This window comes from Quercus lobata, chromosome 11, assembly GCF_001633185.2.
Source record: "Quercus lobata isolate SW786 chromosome 11, ValleyOak3.0 Primary Assembly, whole genome shotgun sequence".
Taxonomy (NCBI): Eukaryota; Viridiplantae; Streptophyta; class Magnoliopsida; order Fagales; family Fagaceae; genus Quercus; species Quercus lobata.
Genome location: NC_044914.1, coordinates 16,923,105 through 16,939,550, shown reverse-complemented (window position 1 = coordinate 16,939,550; position 16,446 = coordinate 16,923,105). Strand labels below are relative to the sequence as shown.

Sequence of the window (16,446 nt, the reverse complement as noted above, 5' to 3'; positions counted from 1 at the left end):
TGAAACGATGCCATTTTGCATGTGGTTTTTTTTTTTAATTCGAAATTAAAAGAAAAATCTGGAAAAAAAAAATAATAAGGGGAACGACGACTGTCCCTTGAATCAAATCAAAACAAAGGAGGATTAAAATCCTAACTTTGAGAGAGAGAGACTGAGTTCACCAGCGGCGAGACCGCTCCTGCTTACTGTGTAAACCACCACTACCCTTGTTGCTCTACCTTGACTGAATCGGTGATGGGTGTGCTCTGCCTCGGTGATGGGTGTGCCATGAAGACTCTAAGGACAGAGGGGGTTATGGTTTTGTATAAGGGTTTCATTCCAACTATCTCAAGGCAAGGTCCATTCACTGTGGTACCTAAGTGTAGGAGTAGAATAGACAAGCAAAACAGGGAAGAGAATTTGCTCTCTATTTGGACTCGAGGGCACTGAACCTGAGCCATTGTTCACTGAACCAGACACAATCATAGATTTCAGAACCTCAGGGTTAATCTTCGAACTGGCACTTTGCATTCTTGTTAAAACCCAAAACCCAAAAAGGAAAAAAAAAAAAAAAAAAAAAAAAAACCTTCAATTCAACATCTATGATAAAGCCAAAACAAAGAGCAAAGAAAAAGAGAAGAATGGAACAAACCTCGAATGCTTCTCTGGCGATCGAGAAACTTTTGGAACTGGGATTTGGAGGAAGAGGAAGAAAAGGAAGAACTCTCACTCAAAGTTAGGATTTGAATCCTCCTTTGTTTTGCTTTGATTTAGGGGAAGGGGAACGACATCATTCCCCTTAACGTGTGTGTGTGTTTTTTTTTTTTTTTTTTTTTTTTTAAGAATTTTCTTTTAATTTCAAATTAAAAAAAAAAAAACTACATGCAAAACGACATCGTTTTAGTGGGTTTAATGGCAGCAGTAACGGAGTCTTGAATTAACAAAAAATGAAAGTTAGATGATTGAATTGACAAAACTAAAAGTTAGAAGACTAAAATAAAAAAAATGTGAAAATTAGAGGATCAGTTTTGCATTTTTACCATTTTTTTTTATACACATTTTGTCATTTTTTTACATGTCAGCGGTTTCTTTTTTATTTTAATAATAAATTTCCTTCTTTAATTTTTTTTCTCCTTTTCCTTTTTTTCAATCACCTTTAGTTTTTTTATTTTTTTATAATTTCATTCTTTAGATTTTTGTCATTTTCAGTACTTTTGGTGCTTTAATTTTTTTTTTTTCTTATTTGTTAACTTTTTATCTATTAGGGTCATGAAAATAATTTTATATAAATTATATTTTTTATCCTTCTACTTTTCTACTTGCAAACCAAATACAGTGAGGGAAAACTAAAAAGTTTTCACTCTTCCCACTTTTTTTTATCTTCTTCCTATTTTTTATCCTTTCACTTTTTCACCTCTTCAACCGAACAGACTCTTAGTGTTTCTCCAACCAAACAGACTCTTAGTGTTTAGTATCCAAATTGTTTGTTGTCTCAGCAGTGAAGTTTTTATTGTCCCAATTTTCTTTTTCCATTTAAATGTAATGGAAATTTTATTGAAAGAACAAGGAAATTGCTAGTAGATACTGAATTTTATTAAATCTCAACTCTTTGAGCCTCCGTGGAAACTGTAGTGAAAATACTAAAATTATTATAAAATTTTATATAAATTGATGTGTCTAAAATATGATTTGCGCTATTTAAAATTTATAATAAATTAATATTAATATCAATATATATATATATATATATATTTTGATTTGGAGAGATGTTGATTTTTGTAATAAGTAATCAAATTTGTAACATATATTCCTATTATCTATCATCACTCATGTTAAGTTTATTTCTTAGCACATTAATTTGTGATACCAAATCAATTTATAAAATTTGTATAATAAAATTTATAATGTTTTTATCATATTTTAGTTATACAACATTACTACATTTATGATTACGAATTTTTAATTCATTTTGATGATTGCAAATTTGCAACGTTTATTAGCTATTGCTAATAAACAAAAAAGTAATTTCAATGATAAGTTTAAATTAGAATCAATAATAATTTATCATCTAAAATTTATTGTAAAAATGTTGTTGACATAATACTTTTCTTAATAAGTAGAATTCTATTTTATCCATTTATTGTTGCAGCTCAAATATAATGATATTTTCTTCAAATTTAGTTAGTTTCATGCATGCACCGGTTAATTAGGAACCAATTAATAAAACATGAAAATTGTTAATGAAGTCACTCTATCAATTCAATTACATTACATTACTTGATCAAGGACCATTTAACAGCACAAGAGGTGGAGTAATTACCATGAAAATTTTGAAAATTTTTTTACTGAAAACTTTTTGTTGAAAGTGTACTTGAAAATGTTTAAAAAAAAAAAATACATAAAAGTTAAAGAAAATTAAAAATTAAAAGCTAAATTTATTGCTTAAATCTCATGTTCTTAATTATGTAAAACTAAATGGAATCAATTACGAAACCGCGTCATTCAAAGTAGATAATTTTTACCTCTTTTTTATTTTTATTTTTTAACTACAATTACTACACACGAAGTTTCTCATCAATTTCCTTAGCCTTGTGAGACACGCTCAGGAATAGTGATGCAACAGGGGCTATAAAATGGGATCCAAAGAGAGAAGCATGCAGAGATTGCTAGCTGTGTGCAGCAACAACAACAAAAAAAAAAAAGTTCCTTGTTTAGAGTGGAGATCTTGCTGCATTTTTGGTTTCACTGGGTTTCCAGAGAGGTATTATTGTATTTTTAAAATTTATTATGAACTTAAGTTTTGGGTATAAACTCGAGCATTGCATTTTATAATAGTAAAGTTTTCCCTCTATATTAAATAGAAGGTTTTCAATGTAGTGTGCATGTTCTTGTGTGATTAATTTTCTTGTTGCTTGCGTGATTTTTTAAAATTTTTTTAATTCAGTTTATATTTAGATTTTATTGAAACATAAGGTGGAGATTTATCCCAACAAATTTATGGCAGATGTTATCTTTGTGAAGTGACTCAAAACTTTCGTAACTTTAACCAGATTGCATAAACAGAACCAAGAAATACTTGGTGGCCATTCTCCTATATTGCAGCCTCAAGCCATTAAAAAAGTTGTCATTGACCACGTTCTCATTTTTGCAGGATTTGAAAGAGGTGATTGGTAAACGACTATACTCTCAAACCATGTTTCCTCTCTTGGAGGTGCTTAAATCCTTGGCACAATTGTCCTTGGCACAATTATCCTTGGCACAATTGTTCACTGCTACTGTTATAATTGTACTAAGCCCCATACTAACAGATCGCATAGCCGCAGTCAGGAGTATACTCTTCTCAAACTATCAAGATTATTTCTTTCCTCAACTTACAATGATCATTGAAGAGAGTGATGGTTTCAGTCAAAATCAACTCTATGCAGCGGCCAGAACTTACGTAGGTGTCTTGTTTAGTGTTTCACGAAAACCAAGGCATTTCAAATGTAGAAGAGCAATTAAGGGAGAGAAACTAGTCTTTGATTTTGTGGGGGAAGATTTTTACCAAAAAAAAGATATTGCGAGAGAAGATTCGATCATTGCTAACTTTGAAGGCATCAAGCTCGAATGGAAGTCACGTGCAAAAATTAATGAACACAACGGTGAAACTGTTTCGAAATATTTTGAGCTTTCATTTGATAAGAGACACGAAAAGAAGGTGCTTGAGTATTATATACCTCATCTATTAGCTCGTGCTGAGGAAATTCGTAAAGAAGAACGGGTGCCAAGGCTTTATAGCAGGGGTGGAAGTGGTCTTGGTGAATGGCTTTCTATCAATTTTGAACACCCAACTACATTTGAGAAGTTGGCAATGGACCCAACGCTGAAGAGGATGCTCAAGGATGATCTGGACAGGTTTGTTAAAAGAAAGGATTGGTACAAGAAAGTTGGCAGAGCATGGAAGAGAGGGTATTTGATTTACGGCCCTCCGGGTACCGGTAAATCAACCTTGATTGCTGCCATGGCTAATTTCCTCAAGTTTGATATCTATGATGTGGACATTTCAAGTATAAATTCAGATTTAGACTTGAGAAAAATATTGCTTTCAACGTCTAATGGTTCAATAATGGTAATGGAGGATATAGATTGTGCACGGTTGGAAAAAGGAGGGCAACAAAATAAGGCTTCTTCCGCTAAGGTTAGCATTCTCTAGTCTAGTATATATGTATAAAATTAATTAGCATAACTATTTATCAGAAAATAGAGTTAAATATGTTATTTGCTTCACCAGTACTATCACACAAACTTTTGCAATTGACATTATCTAATGATTTTATCTGACAATATTTTCCGTAATGTTTTTTTTTTTTTTTTTTCTTTTTTTCTTTTTACTTTTTCAGTTCACACTCTCGGGTTTATTGAATGTCATAGATGGATTATGGTCGAACTGTGGAGATGAGCGAATTATTGTGTTCACCACCAATCATAAGGACAAGCTTGATCCCGCTTTGTTTCGCCGAGGCCGCATGGATGTACACGTGCACATGTCATATTGCACCATAGATGGGTTCAAGTTGTTGGCTACTAATTATCTTAAAATCGAAGATGACCACCAACTCTATAGACAGATTGAAGTATTGTTGGCGAATGTAGAGGTTACCCCAGCTGAAATTGCAGAGGAACTTCTGAATAGTAGTGGTAGTAGTGATGATGTTGTTCTCGCAAGACTTGTCGAATTTTTCGAGCAAAAGTTACATGTGAAAGCAAAGGCTGCAGAGTTAAAGGAACGTTTGAAGAGTGCTGATATAGATGTTGATGCTGAAGGACTCGTCAAATTTCTCAAGCAGAAAAAACTTGAGAATGCAAAGGAAAAAGAGGTAGAGCAACTTTTGAACAGTGGTGATACTGATATTGATGCTGAAGGATTTGTCAAATTTATCAAGCAAAAAAAAATTGAGGATGCAAAGGCTGCAGAGGCAAAGTGAATAAATCCAAATGAATCTTAACTGATGGGTAATTTCAAAAGAGATGGTTCGTGTTCTCAAGGAATTAGTAATATTCCCAAGCCATTCTAGCACTTGTCAAATCGCATTTGAGTTTTTCGTCTTGGTGACCCTCAGTGACTCGCTGCTGGTGGTGATCCTTATCTGTTCCTCCCCTCATTTCCGAGTTTTTCTTTTCCTAGTGAAATAATATGTATAGTATCAATGTGTGGGTGTGCACTGCTGTGAATCTGATTATGTACTTTGCAAATTGTGTGACTGTTTGTGGGAGATGATGTTGTTTTAAAAAAGAATTACATGTTTGTTGAAGGGATAATTTGCATTACGCTTTTTATGGTTGCTGCTATTTGCTTCTGATCACTTTATTTTAATTGCTGGTAATGTTGACTCCCACTCTTAATCTCCTATCCCTGCCTTTGCTGTGAGGTACCTGTGATTGTTTTCGTTGTTGTGGCCACGTTTTTGAAAGTGTTGCTGTGAGTTTCTTATTCTCTGTGGGTTTTCTGTGTTTGAGATCTGTGGGGCTTCTTTCTGTTATTGGTTTTAAAGGATGATGAGGGTGGTTTTTACAAAAATGGAGGATATATAGTTTTAGTTCGTGTAACAGCCCTACTCTTATTCTGTTACGGCCATAATACTATTGAGTGTTCATATTTAATTGATACTAAAGCGTTTAACGCTTTCGCAAATTTCAGCCACCTTTGAGAGTTGGTGGCATCGGAGATGCTTTGGTGCTTATTTATCAGAGTTCAAGTGAATCTGCCAAGATCGGTAGCAAGAGCAGAAGAGAAGTCAAGAATACAGAGGATCAAAACACTGAACATAGAGATGTTGATTCTGTAGCAGAGCATAAACGGTAGGTCAATGTAAGAGAAGAATAATGCACATACGACTTGTAGCTTAATGTGTATGGGTATTTACTTAAGTGTTAGTACGTGAGAGTGTTAGTTAGTCTTGTAGCTTGCACGTGTGTTAGTTTGTTAATTCTGTTAGTTTGTTAGTTTGTGTGTTCACACCTGTACAGATCAGTATATATATAGTTTGTGTAATCCATTTAATTCATTAATGAAAATACAGATTTTCAATTCTTCATTTTGTTATATGGTATCAGAGCAAATTTCCAAATTCCTGTAGGGTTTTGCATTTTCTTTCTTTCTCAAATTTTCCCGAGAAAATCTCTCTGTTCTTGAGAAATTTAGTTCTTAGGAAATCTTATTCTTCATTCTCGCCATCTATGGCTTCTGCTACGAATGCAAATGGTTCAACAGATGCTTCCACATCTGTGAATCCATCTTCTTCATCTTCAAAAGAATCTCCAATGGATGACCCTCTGTTCTTGCATCATGCAGAGAAAAGCCTTACTCACCAAGATAGGTGGTGAAAATTACTCAGCCTGGGCTCATGCAGTAAGAAAAGCCTTACTCACCAAGAATAAGCTAGGGTTCATTGATGGAACTTTGACTCTCTCATCACCATTGGTATCAACTCCTTCGAATGTGCAGGCCTGGATAAGATGTGACAACATGGTTGGGACATGGTTAACCAATTCAGTCTCACCAAAGCTCCAAGCAAGCATCATTTATGAAGATACTACCTTAGAAATCTGGAATGACTTGAAGAATCGTTTTGCCCAAACAAATGGACCTAGAGTTTTTAATCTTCAAAAGGACATAGCAGAGCTTCATCAAGGAGAAATGTCTATCACTGACTTCTTCACTCAGTTGAAGGTATTTTGGGATCAATTACAAAACCTTAGTCCATTTCCTTCTTGCACCTGTGGTCAATGTATTTGCAATATTAACAAGAGGCTTACTGATCTGCAAGTAAGAGAATCTGTCATGAAATTTTTAATGGGATTGAATGATTCTTTCTCCCAAGTTCGATCTCAAGTCTTGCTTATGGATCCTATTCCATCTCTTAGTAAAGTTTACTCATTGCTAATTCAAGAAAAGACACAAAGATCAGTACCTAACACATCCTTTGCTAAGGTTGATTCCACTGCTTTGGCTGCTAAGTTGTCCAATGAACATCTTGGTTCATTTCTTGGTAATGCTGGTAAAGGGAAGGGAAGACCAACTTGCACACATTATGGCAAAACTGGTCACACAATGGAGAAATGCTATAAAAAGCATGGTTTTCCACCAGGTTTTAAGTTCAAGAATAAGCCATTTATGGCTCATCAAGTATCTTCAGATGCATCACCCATTGCTGCTTCACCAATGCACCATCAGACTGCCTTTACTCCGGAACAGTATCAACAGCTTTTTGCACTATTTGGAGCTTCTGCTTCATCCATTATACCCTCTGCTCCAGTCAAAGAAGCTTCAATAGCCAATATAACATCATCTTCTACACTTGCTAGTGCTCCAATGTCAGGTATTGATCTCTCTCATAGTGTTTTCTCTGCACAAGTAGTAAATAGAAGAGTTTATGATAAGTGGACATGGGTTTTGGATACTGGAGCTACAGACCATTTTGTTTGTTCAGTTGATCTATTAACTTCAATTACTGCTACTATACAGTCTTTGGTTCACTTGCCTAATGGGGAATCAGCTCAAGTCACTCATATAGGCACTGTTGTCCTTTCCCCTTCACTCACCCTCACTAATGTTCTTTGTGTTCCTTCATTTAGCTTCAATCTGCTCTCTGTCAGTACACTCACATTATCCCAGCCTTATTGCCTTGTTTTCCTTTCAACTTATTGTTTTATCCAGGACCTTTTACCTTGGAAAACGATTGGGATGGGCAAGGCTGTTGATGGGCTGTACTTGCTGCAGTGTGATAGTCTACAACACATTCCTCACTCTTCACTTGCTCATTACTTAAGCAATCACAAGTTCAATGCTTCTTTTCTTCCTTTCTCTGCAACCACCACTGCAAGTTCTGCATCTTCTTTTCTTTGGCATGCAAGACTAGGACATCCTTCAGATATGAAGCTTAAAGTTTTAGGTTCCAATATTCCATCTTTGCATTCAATCCTTTTGTAATAAGACTTGTCAAGTTTGTCCTATGGCCAAGCTTAAAAGATTACATTTTCCTTTCAATAATAACATTTGTGCTTGTCCTTTTGATTTAGTTCATATGGATGTTTGGGGACCTTATTCTATCCCTACTTTGGATGGCTATAAATATTTTTTGACCATTGTGGATGATGCTACCCGAGCCACTTGGCTTTTCCTAATGAAATCCAAATCTGATGTTAGGCCCCTTTTTCAATCCTTTTATACTATGGTTGCTACACAATTTGGTCAACATATTAAATCCATTAGGACTGACAATGCCAAAGAATTTGCCATGTCTGATTTTCTTAATTCCCATGGCATTATCCATCAAACTAGCTGTGTTTATACTCCACAACAAAACTCTGTTGTGGAGAGAAAACACCAGCACTTACTTTCCATTGCTAGGGCTTTACAAATTTAATCTCAAGTTCCTTTGCAATTTTGGGGTGATTGTGTTTTGACTGCTGCCTATCTAATCAATAGACTTCCTTCCCCCTTGTTGAATGACAAAACACCCTTTGAGCTTCTATTTCATAAGCCTCCTGAGTATGCTCACCTCAAAGTCTTTGGCTGCCTGTGTTTTGCCTCTACTATTGCTCATCATAGAAGCAAATTCTCACCAAGGGCAAGAAAATGTATTTTCCTTGGCTACCCATGTAATGTCAAAGGTTATAAGCTCTATGATCTTGCCACTCATGCTGTTTTTGTCTCTAGGGATGTTGTTTTCCATGAGTCTATTTTTCCTTATGTTCATTCTTCCAATGACTCTATTCCTTTCACTTCATTACCTTTACCATGTGTTTCTCCTGTTTCTCACTTACATGATGATCCTCTTTTGTCCAAAACTCCTACCCTCACTCCTCATTCTATTATTCAAGTGCATCATACTATTGATGATGATCTACTTGATGAAGTTCCAGAAACATCCCTTGATCCTATTGCAGCTCCTGTCCCTCTTAGAAGGTCCACTAGATCTGTTACAAGACCTTCTTATTTACAGGACTTCCATTGCAATTATGCTACTTCTGTCCAGCCTTTATCTTCTTCCCAATTAGGTACTGCTCATCCCCTTTCTTCTCATGTCTCATATCACCATCTTTCTCCCTCATATAAAGCCTATTGCTGTGCCATTTCTTCTCTTGTTGAGCCTCAATTTTACCATCAAGCCGTGTCTGATCCCCAATGGCAAGCTACCATGGCTGCTGAAATAGCAGCTCTTGAAGCTAATAATACCTGGACATTGGCACCCTTGCCTGCTGGTAAGAGCTCCATTGGCTGCAAATAGGTCTACAAAATCAAGTATAAAGCTGATGGCTCTATTGAGAGATATAAAGCCAGATTAGTGGCTAAGGGTTTCACACAAAAGGAGGGCATTGATTACTTTGAAACCTTTTCTCCCGTGGCTAAAATGGTATCTGTCAAGGTTGTTCTTGCTGTTGCTGCCATTAAGGGTTGGTTTCTTAGCCAATTGGATGTAAATAATGCATTTCTTCATGGTGACTTGGATGAAGAAGTGTATATGGCTCTTCCACAGGGGTTTCACAGCCAGGGGGAGGTTGTTTGTAAGCTCAATAAGTCCATCTATGGCCTCAAGCAAGCTTCTAGGCAATGGTTTGCCAAATTCTCAAGCACCTGGATTCAGCTTGGTTTCATCCAATCCAAAGCTGATTACTCCTTGTTTACCAGAAGACATGATGACATTTTCATGATTCTTTTGGTCTATGTAGATGATGTTTTAATAGCTTGCAATGACAATGCTGAAGTGGACAAATTTAAAGTCATGCTGGATGATAAGTTCAAGCTTAAGGATTTGGGTGATTTGAAATATTTCCTTGGTTTGGAGGTTGCAAGATCAGACAAAGGAATTGCTCTTTGTCAAAGGAAGTACACCCTTGAACTAATCAGTGATGCTGGATTGCTTGGCTGTAAGTGTGCTAAGACTCCCATGGAGCACAACTTAAAGCTGAGCAAGTTTGAAGGAGAAGAACTTAAGGATCCTAGTCATTATAGAAGGCTTGTGGGCAGGCTTTTGTACTTAACAATCACAAGACCTGACATCACTTTTGCTATCCATAAACTCAGTCAGTTTATGTCCAAGCCAAGAAGACCACATTTGAGTGTAGCACAAAGAGTGTTGCAATATTTGAAAGGTGAACCAGGCAAAGGACTCATGTTCTCTTCTAGCACAGACCTGCACCTGAAAGGATTTGCTGATGCAGATTGGGCTGCATATCCTGACACTAGAAAATCAGTGACTGGCTATAGCATCTTCATTGGTGATTCTCTAGTGTCTTGGAAGTCCAAGAAGCAATCCACAGTATCAAGATCCTCAGCTGAAGCTGAGTACAGATCCATGGCAGTAGCAACATGTGAGATAGTGTGGATTTTATACTTTCTCAAGGACATTGGAGTGAATCATGAAAAGGAGGCTCTGCTGTTTTGTGACAGTCAAGCTGCGTTGCATATTGGCTCCAATCCAGTCTTCCATGAGAGGACAAAACATATAGAAATAGACTGTCATGTGGTTAGGGATAAGGTGTTAGAAAAGGTGATTAAGTTGAATCATGTTAGATCAAACTATCAGTTAGCTGACCTACTTACTAAAGCTTTGAATTACAATCAATTTTCAACTCTTACTTGTAAAATGGGAATGCTTAATATACATACCCCTGCTGCTCTTGAGGGGGAGTATCAGAGTTCAAGTGAATCTGCCAAGATCAGTAGCAAGAGCAGAAGAGAAGTCAAGGATACAGAGGATCAAAACACTGAACATAGAGATGTTGATTCTGTAGCAGAGCATAAACGGCAGGTCAATGAAAGAGAAGAATAATGCACATACGATTTGTAGCTTAATGTGTATGGGTATTTACTTAAGTGTTAGTACATGAGAGTGTTAGTTAGTCTTGTAGCTTGCACGTGTGTCAGTTTGTTAATTTTGTTAGTTTGTTAGTTTGTGTGTTCACACCTGTACAGATCGGTATATATATAGTTTGTGTAATCCATTTAATTCATTAATGAAAATACAGATTTTCAATTCTTCATTTTGTTATATTATTTCAGTGTTTGGAGGTTATTTTCCGTTCTTTGAAAAAAGCTATGTAAAGCTAAAGATGTATATCAGCTATTTGATTAATGTACTGTGAGAGAATAGGAGCTGATCACATCATTTGTTTTGATATGACTCCCCCACTTTCACTTCTCCCTTCTTCTTTTTTGAATCACACTTCTCCCTTCTTGTCTTTTATTTGTTTGATGATCCTGAAGTTAGTGGTTTTTTTTTATTTAACAACACAGGAGGTGGAGTAACCACCAACAATGAATGAAAGTTTTGGACTAAAATCTAACCATAAACGAGTCTTCTTTCTTTAATTATGTAAAGGGTTTATTTTGGAATAACTTATTTAATAGAAATTAAAAATTTTTTGTTGAAAGTATAGAAAAAAAAGTTAAAAGTTAGTTTAATAATAATATAAAATTTATAAATAGTACCAAAAAATACAATAAAATTCATAAATAATATCAATTAAAAAAAACTAAAAACTCAAATAAGCTAAACTTTTTATCACATCCCGAACAAACTCTTAATAGAATGAATTACAAAACCGCGTGCTTAGGCTAGATATTTTATTAATATTATTTTATACCTTTTTTGGCTCTCAGCCCCACATTTGGATCTTACTCAACTACATGAAGTTTCCCATCAATTGCCTTAGCCTTGTGAGACAAGCTCAGGAATATGGTGAGGTAGCTGGGTCTATAAACACGGATGTAATAGAGTGTAACGTGCAGAGTCAAATTAAGCTATGTGAAGATCTAAAAAAAAAAAAAAAAAAAAGAAGAGGTGCTTTGTTCAGAGCAGAGATCTTGTTGCGATCTTGGTTTCACTGAGTTTCTAGAGAGGTATTATTGTATCTTTAAAATTTATTGTTAACCTGGAGTCTTGGACATATACTTGGGCATTGCATTCCAATTTTATTGTAGCAGATTGGTCCCTCTATATTTGATTGTTTTTCACTTAATGTGTTCTTGTCTATACTACTATTTAAGGGGCTTCCTCTGTTTGGATTCCACATTTTTCATGCCTAAGATACCCTCATCATACCCACTTACAAGTTTTCAACAACCGGGGATAGATATGTAAATTAAAACTCCTACATTTTAAAACCACAAACTCACGTACACTTTGCAGTTTCTATCTCACTTTCTCTCTCTCATTTTTTATTTCAGATTGAAGACATTTAGTTTAGCTCTACATCCTCCTTTCTTTTTCTTCAGATTAAAGACATTTACTGTCAGAGGTTTCAACAAATTTTCAGGTTCTATTTTTTACAAGTTCCTCTTTATTTTCTTTTCTCTTGTTTATGATTGACTTTCTTTAAGTTCTACTTTTTTTTTTCTTCTTTTTTTTTAAATGTAATTTTGAAATAAATGGTTCCTTCATATACTCTACCATTGCACTTCTTAATGAATTGTCATTTCATGTTGTAGGTATTGTGATCCAAAGACAGGGCTGCCTTATGCTACAAAAGAAGCATTCAAAATCATTCGTAAACAGTTAAACAGTATGACTTCCCTTACCTCCTTTAATAGCCTTTGTTTACATTTTATTTAAAAAATTTGAATTGAAATAAAAATAGTTTCATATAAATGATCAATTACTATTTCCTTCTCCTTCCTCACTTCACTTCTTTTTTTTTTTTCCTTCTTCATATATATATATATATATATATATATATTTTTACCATCATTGTTAATGTTTGGTGTTAAATTTTTATTTTTAGGCTAGGTAGCAACTTTGAGTCTACATTTTTTTTTTTTAATGATCAATGTTAAACTATCCTTTTTAAAAAAAAAAAAAAAAAATGTTTAAATTAATTTTGAAATGAGTCTCCGAGTTGGTGTGCCCCGGTGACTGAATGTATATGTTTTTGGCGTTAAATTTTTTTATTTAGGTATGTAGCAACCTTGAGTTCTATTTTTTTATTTTTTTATTTTTTTTTATATATATGTATCACGTTAACTCTTTTTTTTTCTTTTCTTTTTTTTTAAAATTTAATTTTGAAATGTTGGTGGTGATTGAAAACAAAAAAAGCCACGTTGTATCAAAAAAATTATCTACCACGTTTCTATTTTGGAAAAAAAAAATCCTACGTTTTGTAAAAAAAAAAAAAACTCTGGCCAACCCTTTTTTTTTCAAATTCAAAAAAAAAAAAAATAAAAAAAAGAAAAAAAACCTTAACATGTTTGAATTCCACTCCCACATTTTACTCCTAACAAATTGTTTGAATTCCACTCTCCCATGTTTTACTCCTAAGAAACTGCTTTACTATCAAATTTAAAAAAAATTTACTTCTCTTTAATAACATGCATGCTAACGTTGGTTTGTTAATTAAAGTTAAAAAATAAAAAAAATAAAAAAAAAACTTGGTTCCCTAATTCTTTTATCTCTCTTAGGTTCACATATGCACAAACTTTTTGGATTGCATTGAGGAGTCATTGGAATGGACATGTAAAATAGTAGGGTTAGACATGTAAAATTATCAATTTAAAGAGTCCTAAATTTTAGATAAATTTGACAAAACATTACCTACAAAATAGGAACACTTCTACTAACCCACTTATTCTAACACATGTTTCTAATATTATATTCTTAAAAAAAACCTCACGTTGAGTAAAAAAAAAAAACACAACTAAATAGTAAAATTTCTAATATTTTATTCTTAGAAAAAACCTCACGTTCAGTTAAAAAAAAAAAAAAAACCCTAATGAAATATCCTTAATTTAATAAACTTATCTTTATCTCTAAATCATAAGAAATGGTTTAAAATCTTAAATTGATAAAAATTGAAAACAAAAAACCTAATGAAAAAAGCCACGTTGTATCAAAAAAATTATCTACCACGTTTCTATTTTGAAAAAAAAAAAAAAACCTTAGCACGTTTGAATTCCACTCCCACATTTTACTCCTAACAAATTGTTTGAATTCCACTCTCCCATGTTTTACTCCTAAGAAACTGCTTTACTATCAAATTTAAAAATTTTAACTTCCCTTTAACTTCTTTTGCTTATCCAGTTTTTATTTTATTTTATTTAAGTTTCATGTTATATCCTCCTTCCTTTTCATCTTCTTCTTCTTTTGGATATATCAAAAAAAAAAAAAAAACCGAATAGAATATTACTGCACTGGAATAACAAAAGACTTCATTACTTGACTTCCAAGATTATCCGGATAAGTATATAAGAAAATATTATTCTTTTACTTATAATGTTTTTTAGTTTTCTATTTCTTACATTCAATTGATGCTTTAAAATATTGTATCTGTTTTTGCTCTCAACGTGTCTTCTCTTGAGTTCCATTCATTGTTATCCAATTTTTAATGCCTCGGGTTGCAACCATTGTCATACAGAATATATGGTGAGTAGGGTTTCTTTTTTATTTATGTTGTAATAAATTTATTTTAGAATTTTTTTGAACAAAAATTTAAATGGATTTAATCTCAATTGCAAGCTAGGCAAGACCATGTGTGGTGCTGTTAGCAAATTATGGAACCCAATATGTAGAGCATTCCTCAAAATCCCATTAATTCTTTGATTTCATAAGGAAATCAATGGAACTCAATGGATGGTTGTGCCACTTGATCATTCCTTTGCTTGCACAATTTATTTGGTTTTATTTCGGATTGAACATTTGCATCTGTGGCCTCTATTCTACAACACCATTTTGTGCTTTGTGTGGAGCCCAGGTCTTACCATTTTTTTTTTCTTGCAGATGTTATGTACATGTGCAAAGAACATGAGGATATTAGCAAGATGGGAGAACAATTGACTGTCTTGGCTTTTGATCTAAGAGAGATGTATTTTTTTAAAAGTAAATATTATGTATTGTAAGTAGCTGACTTTTTTTTAGCATTTATTCATTTTATTGAGAAACTACCTTTTGATTGTGGACTTAGTAGAGGGCACAAACAAATTTTTGAAATCATTTTGTTTACATTTTACTAACTGAATGGCATATACCATTTTGTTTGATTATTTTCTTTCTTTCATTTTAGAATTCTTTTCATTTTTTATGTTGCATTATATTCTTCATTTTTTATTTTTTATATTATTCCCTTTTTATTTTTTATTTTTTATTTTTTGTCATTTGAGAGTGCAAGTTAGCTAAGAGTGATATAGATAATTCTGAGTATATTTTAGTAACCATTAAATTTGATTATCCAAACATTTTAGTAGGGAGATTGTGAAAAAGAAAAATATAAGGCGGATCAAAATTTTAGTAACAAATAAATTTTATGAAGCTTTAAAAAAAAATTCCAAACAAAATGACTACAAACATATCAAAAGAAAAAACATTTTAGGTGGGTTTGTGGGAGACATGTAACGACAGTATAGGAAACCCACACATAATGTAGGAGAGAGGTTTCATGAGAATCTCTCATAAGATAATTTTCCTCTTTTCTTATTTATTCATTACATATAACCTTACAAAATTTATTAGCAAAAAACTAGCCTCTGAGCACGCGCTCACGCGCGTGCTCACCCCTAGATTTTTTTGTGATGAAAAATTATTGTAATTGGAAAATTATTTCTCCACACATGACACTCATCACACCCCTAGTTTTTTTTGTGATTGGAAAATGTAATAATCCCAAATTATAATAAATGCTCTAAATTAACCCTTACCCAAAAAATAGAAGAGCCTCTGAGCACGCGCGTGAGCGCGTGCTCAGAGGCTAGTGTTATTAATTTTCTTGGTGCTTAAGTGTTTTTTTTTTTTTTTTTTTGTGCTTAAGGTTATATTTAAATTTATTAACACATAGATGGTGATTTATCCCAACAAATTCATGGCTGATGTCCTCCTTGTGAAGTGACTCAAAACTTTCATAATTTTAACCAGATTGCATAAACAAAACCAAGAAATTAAAACTAGGTGTTCAAACTCCTATATTCTAGCCCTCAAGCCATAAAAAAGGTTGTATCGTTAACCCATAGTTCTCATTTTTTAGGATTTGAAAGAGGTAATTGGTAAACAACGATATTCTCAAACCATGTTTTTTTTCATGGAGCTGCTTTCATCATTAAAACCATTGTTCACAGCTGTGATTGTGATTGTACTAAGTCCCATAGTACAAGAACTCACACCTTCTGTAGTAAAAAATTATCTCGTCTCCATCTGTGGAAAATATTTCTTTACGCCTCAACTCACTCTCTTAATTGAAGAGAAATGTGGTATCAGTAGCAATCAAATCTATGAAGCTGCCGCAACCTACCTACGTTCCAAGATTGGTGATTCATCAAACTTAAACCGTCTCAGAGTAAGCAAAACCAGTAGGCAACAGGGACTAACCGTTGATATATATTGTAATTGGTCAATCGGTTATGGATTCCTTTCAAGACATTAATTGGCTCAAATGGAAGTCATGTGCCACAAAAAAAAAAAAAAAAAAAAAAAAAAAAAAAAAAAAAAAAAAAAACAAACAAGG

General features: G+C 33.7%; 2 protein-coding genes across 2 annotated transcripts; both read left to right on the top strand.

Annotated features, from left to right (window-relative positions):
- Window positions 1-2,657: 2,657 nt before the first annotated feature.
- On the top strand, window positions 2,658-5,295 carry LOC115969060 (AAA-ATPase At3g50940-like). Its single transcript, XM_031088623.1, has 3 exons — window positions 2,658-2,740; window positions 3,131-4,156; window positions 4,359-5,295. Exons 2-3 carry the CDS (start codon window positions 3,173-3,175, stop codon window positions 4,941-4,943), a joined length of 1,569 nt encoding a protein of 522 aa, XP_030944483.1. The 5' UTR covers window positions 2,658-2,740; window positions 3,131-3,172; the 3' UTR covers window positions 4,944-5,295.
- LOC115966477 lies at window positions 4,987-9,248 on the top strand. Its single transcript, XM_031085708.1, has 5 exons — window positions 4,987-5,067; window positions 5,657-5,817; window positions 6,096-6,243; window positions 6,311-7,944; window positions 8,678-9,248. Exons 1-5 carry the CDS (start codon window positions 4,987-4,989, stop codon window positions 9,246-9,248), a joined length of 2,595 nt encoding a protein of 864 aa, XP_030941568.1.
- Window positions 9,249-16,446: the final 7,198 nt, after the last annotated feature.